This window comes from Muscardinus avellanarius (assembly GCF_963383645.1).
Source record: "Muscardinus avellanarius genome assembly, chromosome: 6".
Taxonomy (NCBI): Eukaryota; Metazoa; Chordata; class Mammalia; order Rodentia; family Gliridae; genus Muscardinus; species Muscardinus avellanarius.
In genome coordinates this window covers 103,200,462-103,214,423 of record NC_137791.1, presented here as the reverse complement: position 1 = coordinate 103,214,423, position 13,962 = coordinate 103,200,462, and the positions used below count along the sequence as shown (strand labels likewise).

At 39.1% G+C, this 13,962-nt stretch overlaps 1 protein-coding gene across 1 annotated transcript in view; it reads left to right on the top strand.

The window, feature by feature from the left end:
* The window catches only part of GRXCR1 (glutaredoxin and cysteine rich domain containing 1), a gene marked incomplete at both ends in the record, with an annotated part of 130,737 nt that overhangs the window by 61,902 nt on the left and 54,873 nt on the right, over window positions 1–13,962 (top strand). The window contains one exon of the mRNA XM_080698169.1: window positions 12,533–12,775. Within this exon, the coding sequence (XP_080554295.1) occupies window positions 12,533–12,775 (243 nt within the window). The remainder of the gene's footprint in view (window positions 1–12,532; window positions 12,776–13,962) is intronic.

Sequence of the window (13,962 nt, the reverse complement as noted above, 5' to 3'; positions counted from 1 at the left end):
TCATTCTAATTTCATGTTCTTTACCAAATGAAATGGGGCAGAGTCAGAGTCAGTATAATTAATTGATAAGGTCATATAAAGTTTTGAGTTCTATGATTTAAATGAATCAAATACTAGCTCCATCTGTTACTAGTTGTCTGACTTTAGGCCAAACCCATACTTCTCTGTGCCTCAGTTATTTATTTATAAAGTTGATATAATAACAACACCTACCCTACATCCTACATATAAAGGTAAAGGACTCACAACTCATCAAACACATATTAACTTCATTCATCAGCTGCTAATCTTCCCATCACTGTTCTCCAGCAGTTACTTCTCTTGAGCACAGTATTAAAGATACAGGGAAAGACAATACTTAGGTGAGGTTGGTAGCATGCTCCACAGTCTTATCAGAGAGACCTCAGTTGAACCTAGAAGCCTGAGGACCTCAGTTGAACCTAGAAGCAGGAATGAGGAATCTGTCCTAGGCCAGGGGAATTTTCTCAGCTTGTGACTTCCCACTGGCATTGTGGCTCTTAGTTCAAAATCTGTTCTGGAAATTTCACTGTTCTGGAAAGCCCACTTCTCTTTCTGGCCCTGGGATTTATGAAAACATCAAGCTGAGATGTGGTATAGGCATTTCAGCCCCTAAAGTTGATTCTTATCATGTCCAAATACAATAAAAAGAATTGGCTTCTTTTAGTTGATTATTTAGGCATTTTCCTTGGTATAGAAAATTGAGGCCATTTTGTTTTTTTGTTGTTTGACATTTATTCATGATGTGTATTCATTTGGGAAAGTGGCAACGCATCAGGGATTTTCATTTAAGAGCATCAGGGATTTTGAAAAGTAAGGTGAAGGCTATTGTGAAAATGATTAGCATGGGTTATAACTACTTTTTCTGATGCCAATGTCCAATGTTTTAGACATTTTTTGCTTTGACATTTGTGATTTAAATATTTCAAATGTTGCGAGAGGAAGTATTTTAAAAATATCTCTATTTTTTGAATGTTCCTGATTTATTTGCTGCCTGGCTTTTAAGTGTTTTTTTTTTTTTAATGTCAAAGTCCATACTTTGGGATTGAATATGGTGATGTTGATGTTCCCCTTGATACTGGTTTTATCTGAAAAGATGAACAAATCTAAAATATTAATATATAATGCCTGTAACAATTCCTATAGAAACCACAGTATTAATATTGGAAGAAAGACACACTTGTTGGGACATGGTTTCCAGGAGAGATTTCCAAATAAGATCTTCATCCATCTTCTTCCAGTCATAACTCTGAGCAGTAATGACACTGGCCTGCTTGTAAAGTTTTATAATTGACAATTCATTTTCAGGTGCATTTTGCATAGACTACTACAACTTCCTCATGAGCTAGATTACAGTTGCTCCCAAAGAAGAGAAGAGAAAACCTAGTCCCAGAAAAGTCTATTGAGCTCCCCAATTCATTCAGTTGCTATATTAGAGTTCTCCAGAGAAATAGGACCAATACTGTATCTATATCTATATCTATCCATATCTATATTTATCTACATAGAGAGGTATCTGTACTTAAGAAGAAGTTTATTTTATCAAAATATTTTACTGGTACATTTTAACTACACATAAATAATAATGGGATTGACTGTGATCTATTTTTACATGTACATCTGTAATTTGGCCACTTCCATTCCCCAGTACTTCCTTTTTCCCTCTTCTCACATGTATTCATGGCATTAAATTATAGGATTATGGGGGCTGAGAAGTCCCACTATGTGCAATGTGCAAGCTGGAGACGCAGGAAAAACCAGTGATGTAGGTTGAAGGACTGAGAACCGGAGAGCTAAGGGACTCAAGTTTGGGTCTGCAGGCCAGAGAAACAGAAGTATTGAGGTCTTAGCTGAAGCAGAGCCATCATGTAGAAAAGAACAAGTCCTCTGAAAGCTGCCAACCTACATTAGGGAGGGCCATCATCTTGCTAATTTCAAGTTAAATGCTAATCTCTCCAGAAGCACTATTCACAACAGAAACAATGCTTAACCAGGTATCTGGGCAGCAGATGACTCAGTAAAAGTGACACATAAAATTAACCATCACAGCTACTGAGGGCCAAAGCAACGGCTCAAGATGAAATTCAGCACATTTTATTATGTGCATGGCAGATATGTAACAAATACCACTAATATGTGTAATTTATAATGCACCAATACAAATTTAAAAAATGTTAGTTGACCAAAAGAAAAAAAAAAGGTTGGTTTTCTTTCCTTTGTAATGTGTTGCTTCCTAAAGAAAAGTTTAATTCAGTAAATAAACTATGTAGGCATCAGTTTCTTCTCATATAAAATGTGTATTTGAACAAACTAGCCCAGATTCTGCATGCCAAACTTGTTTGTACAGGACTGTTGCAGACAATGTCAGTGAATAAAATCATCTATATGATTTTAATGATGTAATACAGCATCATGAGACCCAGGCTGTCTAAGTGGTATGACTGCTGTCAAGCCCTGGCTATTACTACTGTGAAGGAATGTGATAAAATTAGTGTTTCTTTTTTTCCTTTTTCAAAAAAAGGTAAAAATTCAGATTTCCACTAATTAAGCACAGGAAGTGCTTGATCAATTCCCTGCTTGTTTAATACTGAGCTGGTGGAACTCCAACCCTCTTTTAAGGTCTCTTTGGTGGGTTAAGACGGTGTCTTCATTTTTATGAACTCAGATGTGCTATATTCAGCAATGTTGTTTCTGCTTAACTGAACCTTTTAAAAAGAATCTGAGAATGTGGAGGAAACATTAGATGCATTGACTTTTCACCTAATTTGGGGGCCAATTTAGTAATTGATTTGGACAAATAGACAATTCCTAAGAATGTAATTGAAATTTGTTTATATGTATGATCTTAGAAAATGAACCAAACAGAAACCAATAGCAACAGAAATCATGACCTGCAAAGATTATGTTCATATATTTCTTTTATATCATACACAAAGGGGGCAACAGAACTTGGAACAGGAGACACTTCTTTTTTACACTTGATAAATATACTTTGACTTGTCACTTTGACTCCTAGAATTGATGGCACATCCCAAACATAAATGGAAACTTAACATGGAAAATAACAGATTTTATTAGTTCATCATGTAACTGTAAAGGTACATGTTGCCTTTTGAGCTTATGCTTTGGACTTTTTCTTTATAACCATAGTGGTGGTGGTGGTGATGTGTCAATAACATTTTATAATAATGATGACATTAATAAAAAAAACAATAACATGCCTTTTTTGTGGTTCTGGGATTGAATCCAGGGACATTATACCTTTGGGATAAACCCCAAGCCCTATTTTATTTTATATTTGGAAACAGGGTTTTGCTAAGTTACTGATGCCTCACTACTCATGAGTAACTGAGGTTGGCCTTGAGCCTGCTATCCTCCTGTCTCAGATTCCTAAGTACTGGAATCACAGGTGTGCACCACCACACCCAGAAATAACATGCTATTTACTGAGTGTTTATTATGCATCAGTTCTCATGTTAAGGTTTTTTGTTTTTATTCACTGTTACTTAGTCTTTACAAATCCTTATGTAGTAGGCATTTGTGCCCCTGTTTTACAGATAAGAAAACTAGAAAAGAGTTTGAGTAACTAATTCAAGATTATTTAGTTACTAAGAAGAAATTCGAATCAAATTCTAACTAAACATATATGGAAGAGAGGTCAGAATACATTTATTGTGCATCTTGTATGTATCATGCTTTATTCTAAGTTCTTGGTCCTAGTGAACAAAACTAAGTCTTTGATTTTTATTGAGTTAGACTTTATTTTTAGATATAGTGAACCAATAAACATATACAGTATAACATACTGTAGTACTAAGTACTTTAAAGACAAAAATTAGGTACGAGGATGGAGGGGTTCTTTTGCCTAGGTGATAGGGAACAGGTGACATTTAATCAGAGGTTAGAATGGAGTGAAGGGATGGCAATGGGATTTCTAAGATTGACCTGTGATAGCCCCTTTTTGCTGGTATTGAAAAATTGGTATTGATTTCCAAAATGTAAAAAACAGTCAGAGCCAGGGTGCTACACAGGTATTCAGGCTGGGAGGGGCGGCAGCTGTTACAATGCAGAGTTCCTCTCTGTCCCTCTCCCTCTCCCTCTCCCTCTCCCTCTCCCTCTCCCTCTCCCTCTCCCCCTCCCCCTCCCCTCTCTCTCTCTCTCTCTCTCTCTCTCTCTCTCTCTCTCTCTCTCTCTCTCTCTCTCCCTATTTTTCAAATGATTAACCTATAATAAGGTTGTAATGGAAATTAGGGCCTTTAGCCTTAAAAGCCTTAGAGACAATTGAAGCCATTAGCCCGAAAAATACATATAGGAAATCAGTGCTTCTGTTTACTTCCTCTCCTTTGTGACCTGGCCTGGGTATAGGAAAGATAAACTCTATATGCTGCTGCTTCAAAGCACCCATAGTTGATGAGCATACAATACTTCCCAATACAATAGAGGCAGAAGCCAGGTAGACTATTGATTATTGCACTTAGTAAGTACACTGTTCAGAGGCAAAGAGGCACCACCTGCCTAAGAAATAAGCTACTAGCCCATTGCCTTGGTAATGCTGATAAGATGATACCAATACAAAATATATTTAAAGGCTGGGGTCCTGAAAAGGGGTCATTGTTCCACTTTTGGGCCATCCAGCATGTGTGCCAGCATGCTGCTTTCTCCTTCTCTTTCTATTTCCTACTGGTTTTGTAATAAAGACTTGTTAAAGCTGCACCAAACTGCTTATCAGTTTTAATTTTCCTATTCAACAAATTTTAGTTGAATAAAGGAAAGGAGTCCACAGAGCCATTACAACTGTAACACCTTCAGGGGCCAATTTGCCACTCATTCTAGGGTAGGATGGCCTTTGGTCACCTGTAATTAACAGGGTTATGTAACATTCTCCTAAGGAAAGAGCAAGGACTTAGGATGCCAATCAAGGCTCAAATTCTGGTTCTGCTCTTTTCCTCCAGAGTTATTTGGGCTCCTTAGTTTTATTTCCATGCCTTAATTTTTTTAACTGTAGAATCTGGATCATAATCCTCATGTGTATGATAACAAAAATCACACATGTAAAACCTCATTTACAGTCCCTAGAATTGTATCTAATTATGCATGTAATAAATGATTTTATAATTATTTTTATTATTTGCATCTTACAGAAGGATATGGAGAAGTTTCACTCAAAGTTCCATAGTTCACCATAAAACACACACACACCCAGCATTTGGGAGGCTGAAACCAGAGGATCACAGTCCGCAGACAGCCTCAGCTACTTAGTGAGGCCCTCTGCAACTCAGTGAGACCTGGTTTCAAAATAAAGAATAAAAAAAAAACATAGGGCAGGGGCTGTAGCTCAGAGGTCGAATGCCCCTGGGTTCCATTCCCAGACCTGCAAACACACACACACACACACACACACACACACACACACACACACCACAGAATATTTTGTGGTCAAAGTGTGGGAAGGGGTGTGTGGCAAAGGAACACATTCATCATTCTTATTTATTTATTTATTTATTTATTTATTTATTTATTTATTTATTTGGTGGTACTGGGGTTCCTGGAAGCCCTTCTACCTCCGGGCTACACTCCCAGACCTATTTTTTATACTTTTTTATTTGGAAACAGGGTCTCATAAACCAGCACGCGCGGCTGGCTTCGAACCTGCGCGATCCTCCTGTCTCCGCCTCCCAAGCGCGGGGATTACAAGCGTGCGCCACCACGCCCGGCCTCATCATTCTTCTTTAAAACTGAATGAGAAGAACAGTTGGAATGGAAATAGGTTCAGAAAATAAACAGTGAGGAACCTGGTGTGGGCAAAGTGGGCTTTTAAATCATATTACATGCAAGAGTGAGAATTCAAAGTGATTTGAAAGTAGTGTGGGCAGGGATTTATTTGTTTATTAAATTCAGTAATAAGAAGCACCTTATAGCCAGACATGGTGGCACACGTCTGTAATCCCAGTACATAGGAGATTGAATCAGGAGGATCACAGGTTTGAGGATAGCTTCAGCAATTTAGGGAGACCCCCAGCATCTTAGTAAGGCTCTGTTTCAGAATAGAAATTAGGGCTAAACCGGGCGTGGTGGAGCACGCTTGTAAGCCCCGCGCTTGGGAGGTGGAGACAGGAGGATCGCGCTGGTTTGGAGCCAGCCACGATGGCTTAAGAGACCCTGTTTCCAAATAAAAAATATAAAATAGGTCTGGGAATGTATTCCGGAGGTAGAAGGGCTTCCAGGATCCCCAGTACCACCAAAAAAAAAAAAAAAAAAAAAAAAAAAATTAGGGATTAGGGCTGAAGGTGTAGCTCAGAGGGTACCCCTGAGTTCAGTCCCTAGTACCACACATACAACACACACACAAAAAAAAAAAAAAGAAAGAAAGAAAGAAAACATAAAAGAAAAATGAGCAATCTCATGTCACACATTTCAGTACAGGGTTCATGGAGCAGCAAGGAAAGGAAGAAAGAGCAATCCATGTAAACATTTTGCAAAGGTGTGCAGCCCTGCTTCCTCTGGCTTGGGCCTACTAGTTAAAGACCATTCCTGGAGCCAGGATGGCATCATGCCTGATAATCAAGAGATCTGGGTCTAATCCCAGTTTGCTTTCTCACACACTGCAGGACTCTGTGTCAATCGCTTTGTCTCTTTGCCTGCAGGAGGAAGGTAAAAAGATCTCTGCACCTTATCTATCTCATAGGGGCCTTTTAATTTAGACTAAACAAGTAAAATGCTTGAAAATGCTCCTTGTGTGATGCAACTTACTGTTAAATGTGGTAGCATAATTTAGTAAAGAGCCAGGCCTTTTGGCATCACAACGATTAGCTTTATCTTGTGGGGTTTGCTCCAGGGCAGCATAAGCTAGGGATGACTTTGTAATGGGGAGGGGAAGTGGAACAACATGGAGCTTCAGAAGCTTAGGTCTGGACAGAGCAGGGCTCCCACACTCTAACTTGAGCGAATTTCCTTGAACTCTCTCACTCAGCCAAGGATCATCTCTGAGCCCCAGACAGCAATACCATGTGTGCTGTTGTGAGGATTAAATGAATGCAGAATTATTAACATTATGTCTGCCATTACCATTTAAGACGTTTTTTACTTTATTTTTTAAAACGTTTTTATTCAAGAGGTGGGTGTGGTGGTATACACCTGTAATCCCAGTTTTTTGGAGGCTGAGATAGGAGAATCAGAAGTTCGAGGGTAGCCTCAGCAAGTAATGAGACTCCCATCAACCTAGTGAGACTCTGAAACTAAAACATGGAGGGGGTTGAGGTTTAGCTTGGGTTCAATCCCCAGAACTACAATTTTTGTTTTTACTCGAGACTAGAATGCCTAGAATTGTCTGAGATGGAATGAGAGAGGCTTCTGGGTTCTTTTTGTTGTTCTTGTTTTTGTGGTACTGGAGATTAAATCCAGGAGCACTATACCTTTGAGCTACATTCTCAGACATTTTCCAATTTTTATTTTGAAAAAGGCACTTGCTAAAATGCCCACACTGGCCTTGAACTTGTAATCCTCCTATCTCAGCCTCTGGAGTAGCTGGGATTAAAAGCATGTGCCACCATGACAGGCTGATTTTAGGTTCTTGATGATTCAGGGATGTTTTTGAACAAGGCTAGGTAGCTATTCTAGGAGGACTTCACAAATCAGGGTCAGGCTGGACACACAAGGGAGCGTGAGAATAAGCCACTGGGTTTGTTCCAGTGGGAGGAGCCGATCCTCTGTGAGGATGGCTGGACTTGATTATTGGCCTGAATTCCAGAGGCAGTTCCACTGGGTGTGAAGCCTTTGGGATGGTCTCAAGATGAGCAGATGACGAAAGTACTTATTATTTCACAGAGACCATTGCAGGGCCAAGCACAGGCTAAAGCCACGGGCTGGCTCTTTGGTGACACTTATTCTTGTTTGTAGCAATGTCTTTCCCTTTTCAACACATCTGTGCTTGCTGTAGGTTGTGTGAGGCTTGAAGGCACCCCTAAGATTCATCTTTTTAATTAACAGAAAGGAGGAACTGGCCTGCCTTTATCACTCTCTAGGTGGCTCTGGGAGAAGCAGCAGGCTGTGATCACAGTGGCTTCTCCATGCCGTTTCAGTCGCTTCCATCCATCAGTCATTACACTATTCCCATGGCAACCTGCAGGAAGGCAGAAGAGGGACAGTGAGCCATCCAGAGGCTATTTTTAGATTTCTGGCCAGATGCTTTGACAAATCTGTTGTGGGATAGAAAAATGAGACAAATATAGAAGAGGTTTTATTTTTTATATTTTGGCCACAGACAATATCATTTAAAATTTATATTATAAAAATGAAAATGGGTTTGAGAAATCATCTGATCTAACTCTAGTTTTCCTCTACCTCTAGGAAAATTAACTTCAAAACCATATGAAAAATTGTGCAATAAAAATTTTTGAGGATATTCTACTAAGTAGCTTATTCTAATATGTAAGCATACTTCCTACTCCAAATTGGTTCTATATTCAATCTCAGTTTTTTGAGGGTACTGGGGATTGAACCCAGGGGAATTCTACCTCTAAACTATATCCACGGCCATTTTTATTTTTTAATTTTGATACAAAGTCTTTCAAAATTGCTGAGGCTGGCTTTGAACTTGTAACCCTCCTATCTCAGCTTCCCGAGTACTAGGATTACACATGCAATACCATGCCCAGTCTGACTTCTTTAAATACAAAAAGTGGTGATGATTAGTATGGCTGATTTTAATATTTAGCTGCCTGGAATGGTTTCCAATCAGAGTTTGACTTAATGAGTATTTCAAGCCATGTAGTTATATTTTCAAAGACTCATAATCCCTGGGACTCATGTTATAGTTCCATTATATTTAGTCTCTTTCAAATGAGACTGTGAGATGGAAGAAGAGGAGCTCTCCTGTGGATGTAAGTACCTTCTTGGTTTGGCCCTTCAGCACACTCTCGCAATATGGGCAGAGTTTCCCAGGCAAGCAGTCATTGATTTCTGGAAAAAAAATTCTAAGAAAAAGAATCTTAGAAAAAGATTCTAAGACAAGGCAATCTTTGCCTTGATTTCAAGTGCTTTTTCCCTCCTCCTTTCCATTGTGTCTCTTTAGTGTCTGCTTTGGCCCTGCCCTCTTCTGTCAGTTTTGTGGACTCACCGTCCAGCCCTTCCAACCCTGTATTCCTTGTGGCAGAGCCTTATCACTGAAGGTTGAAGCCCAGTCACTCAACAGAGCACATGCACACATGTAGTACTTCTTCAATCTCAGAACAATCCTGGGATACAGGTCATTTTATTAGCAAGAAATTGTGGTTCAAAAAACTATAAATCTTGGTAAAAATGCAATGCAGAAAATTTTGCTACTAGCAAAATGCTAACCTTGCCTATTCTGGGGCATAGTTTACTTTGTGTTAGTGCAGATGTTGTAATTGGACAATATTGACATCTTGTCTAGTTCCATAGTTTGGCTATGGTGAATTGTGCAGCTATGAACATTGATACACATGCATTAATTTGGTAGTTTGGTTTACTTTCGTTTGGATAGATAGCCAGAATTGGTATTGTTGGATCAATGGTAGATTTGAACAATCAAGACAACCTAAATAAGGGGAGGGGTGGGGGAAGATGGAAATTCTATAAAACACACAATGTACTTAAACATATCGAAGTCAACCACTAAGCCAAGCATGGGAAGGAGGGATGAGGAGGGACTGGGGTGGGAATTGGGTAGGGGCTAAATGGGTGTTGTGTACATGTATTTCCACACAAGTTTTTTACCCCAATATGATGTATGAATATAATGCACCAATAAAAATCTAAAAAACAAACAAAAAAACCAATATCGACAAAAACATCAGGAAATAGTTTAGCATTGCTATTTTATTTACCCCATGATAGCTGTCTGTGTCAACATTCTCATAGCTATAATCCTCAAAGACTGACCACAACTTAGAGGAAGGAAGATTTACTTGCTCACAGTTGAGATTTAGAGGTTCAGTCCATGTGAGGTTCGGGATTGCCGATCTCAGGATATGCTGTTGGAAGTGGAAAGAGAGAGAGAGAGATTCCAAGGCTTTGGTCTCACATCAACCCCTTCTTAGCAACCAAGATTCACTTCCAACACTGCTACCTTGTTTCTGAATAGGGAGCTATCTAAATCCATACCATTTTAGCAATGCATGTGAGACCTCGCGATTTTGAGATAGAACTTTTATTTTTCCTCTTGTATTGTAATCATATATCTTAATGAAGTTCAGAATGATAGAGGCAGACATGCAGACAGTACTTTTTGAGCTCTCTCCCACTTCCCAACCCACTCACTCTTCCTCCCCACCTTCCTGTGCTCAACACATTGATTAGCTAGATACGTTTGTGTCTGTACATCATGACCATTGAGGTGTTTTCTTCTTCAAGACTTTCTCCTCGCTACCACCTCTTTCAGTTAGCTCCTTTCCTTAACTCTACTAAGACTTCTCCATTGTCTGTTGTCCCTCCTGTATTCCAATTTCTCCCTGGCATCTGCATATGAGGGAGAACATCCTATCCATCACTTTTTGTGACTCACTTAGCATAATTTTCTTCATTTCCATCAATTTCCCCACAAATGACATACTTTTGTTCTTTTTATGGCTGAGAAGACTTCCACTGTGTATATGACCCATAACTTTGAGTTCTTGAATTCTTCATATATTCTAGATATTCTAGATTTATCAAAGGAGTAGCTGAAAAAGATGTTTTTACATTGTCAACTCTCTCTTAAGGCTCTATATAGTTTCCTTTGCTGCACAGAAACTCTTCAGTTTAATTAAATTTTATATATTAATCCTCATTTTTAATTTCTCGTGCCTTTGTGGTCTTGTTGAGGAAGTTATTATCCATGCCTATATGTTGGAGTGTTGTTCTATGCCCTCTTCAAGTACCTGCAAAGTCTCTGGCCCAATTTCTAGGTCTTTGATTCATCTGAATTGACTTTTGTGCAAGGTGAGAAAGTGAGATTTATTTACTTTTTTGCATAATGACAACCAGATTTGCCAACAGCACTTGTTGAGGAAGCTATTTTTTTCCCCCCATTGTACGTTTTTGGCCTCTTTGACAAAAATCAAATGGCTATAAGTGGGTGTATTTGTTTCTGAATTTTCTGTTCTGCTCCATTGGTCTATGAGTCTGCCTTTGTGTCAATATCATGCTGTTTTTATTACTATGATTCTGAGGTATATTTTGAAATCAGGTATTGTGATGCCTCCTGCTTGGTTCTTATTGCTGAGAACTATTTTGGCTTTTCTGGTCTTTTTGTTGTTTCAAATTAATTTAAGGACTAATTTTTCTAATCTGTGAAGAATGACCATGGTATTTTAGTGGAGATGCACTGAATCTGTAGATTACTTCTGGAAGGATGATCATTGTGATGATCTTTTTTTCTGCCTATCCAAGAGTATGGGTGATCTGTCCAACTTCTAAGATCTTCAATTTCTTTCTTTAATATTTTATAACTTTTATTTGTAGAGGTGGCTTACTGCCTTGGTTAGATTTGTTCCTAAGTATTTTATTTTTATTGTTTTTGAGGTTATTGTGAATGGAAATGTTTTCTACATTTTTTCCAGTAAACTTATGGTGGGTATAGAGAAAAGCTTCTGATTATTTTTAGATTAATTTTGTATCCAGACAGCTGAAATTTGTTAATCAGTTCTAAAAGTCTTTTGGTTGAATTTATTGAGTTTTCTAAGTATAATATAATGTCATCTTTAAATAGAGATAGTTTCAGTTTTTCTTCTCCTATTCGTACTCCTCTGGTTTCTTTCCTTTGCTTTATTTCTCTGGCTAGAGTCTTGGGTACTACATTGAAAAGGAGTGGTAATGGTCATCCTTATCTTGTTCCTAATTTTAAAACGAGTTCTTGAAGGTTTTTCCTATTCAAATGATGTTGGCTATGGGTTTATTGAATATTGCCTTTATAATGTTGAGGAAAGTTTCTTCTCTTATGATTCTCTGCAATGTTTTTAGCATGGATAGGTGTTGGGTCTTGTCAAATGCCATTTCAGCATCTATTGAAACGATCATGTGATTTTTGTCCTTAGTTCTGTTTTTGTGGTGAGTTACATGGATTGTTCTTTGCATGTTGAACTAGCCTTACATCCCTCGGATGAATCTGACTTGGTTGTGGTGTATAATTTTCTTGATGTGGTTTTGAATGTGTGTTGATAGTATTTTGTTTAGAAGTTTTATATCAAAGTTCGTCAATGATATTGGTCTATAGTTTTCTTAAGCTGTCTTTATTTGGTTTTGGTGTTAATGTGATTCTAATTTCACAGAATGTGTTTGGGAAAGTCCTGAGATAGGCCAATATTTGATATGCTACTCAGAAGGGAAAAGAAAGTACGTCATTACAAAAGTTCTATCTTAAAAAGACATGTTCTCAAATTATAAATAAGGTGCTTATTCTACTTTTATTGTATGTCTTTAATATATAAGACACTTGCTAACATGAGTTCATTGTTTTACATGGTAAAACATAAGAAAATAAAGCAAATGTATTTACCTTGAAATGTTTTTCCTTCAGCAACCATCAACTGACCTAGAATTTGACCGTGTGGTGATTTATACCACTTGCCTTCGTGTGGTGAGGACAACCTTTGAGAGATGCGAACTCGTTAGAAAGATCTTCCAAAACCATCGAGTAAAGTTTGAAGAGAAAAACATAGCTCTGAATGGGGAATATGGAAAAGAGTTGGATGAGCGATGCCAGCGAGTTTCCGAAGCTCCTTCCCTCCCTGTCGTGTTCATCGATGGCCATTACCTTGGAGTAAGTACTCAGCTAAGGAAAATCTCCTTTTCATGAACCTTAATCAGTGTTGATAGAAATCCATAGGCTTATATGACAATATAACTTGCAATAAAACTACAGAGATACTTGCTGTTTTTAGAGCTCAAACCAAAGAGATTGAAACCTTTATTATTTTGGGGGGATGGGGTGGGGTGCATATACTGGGAATTGAGCCCAGAGGCATTTTACCTCCTAGCTCTACTCTCAGCCACTTTATTATTTTTGTTTTGTTTTGTTTTTTTTTTTTATTACAATTTATTCATACAAACAGAAATTTTTTTTTTTTTTTTAGTTTTTTTTTTTTTTTAATTAATTTATTTTTTAAATTGGTGCATTGTAGTCATATATCAATCACATTGGAGTACAAGACTTGAGAGGATATACAAGCACACATCATCCAATTAGCCCTCCTCCAGCCCCCGTCCCATTCCCTCCCCCTCCCTCCATCCCACACTTCTTTGGTGATTTACTTTGATACATTTGTTTATGTACCTCCTGCATTTTAAAGAGGCTCCGTCCTCCAGTATTACATACCCTCTGATTGATCACATTAGTTGCTTCACTATAGGGCCCTTTCTATAGCTCAACCTCTTCCTGTTGCCCTTTTCCTCCTAGTTATTGCTGATTAAGAGAAGCGTCTGATTTATATTTTCTGCGATATTTCTCTGTGCATGCTGCGTTGCAAGTACCAATCCCACTCTTGATGGTCCCAGTAGTGGCCTGGCTACTCAGTGGACTGATCCAGACCTCGCTGGCTCACGCAGCGGCCTTGCCTCATGGGAGGACCCAGTTCTGGTCTCACTGGCCCCTGAACCGGTCAAACCCCTAAGCTGGCTTTGGTCCCGACCTTGGAGGCCGCAGGAGTGAACTTGCCTCACGCCAGGCTCCGATGCTGGCCATTGGCCCCTGCACCGGTCTAACCCCTTGGCAGGATTCCAATCCCAGCCTTGGAGGCCCCAACACTGGTAATGCCTCATGGCAGGCTCCGATGCCGGCCTCACTGGCCCCAGCACCGGCCTAACCCCTTGACAGGCTCTTATCCTGGCCTCAGAGGCCCCAGTACCGGCCTTGCCTCACGGCAGGCTCCGATGCCGGCCTCGCTGGCCCCAGCACCGGCCTAACCCCTCGGCAGGCTCTCAACCTGGCCTCGGAGGCCCCAGTACCGG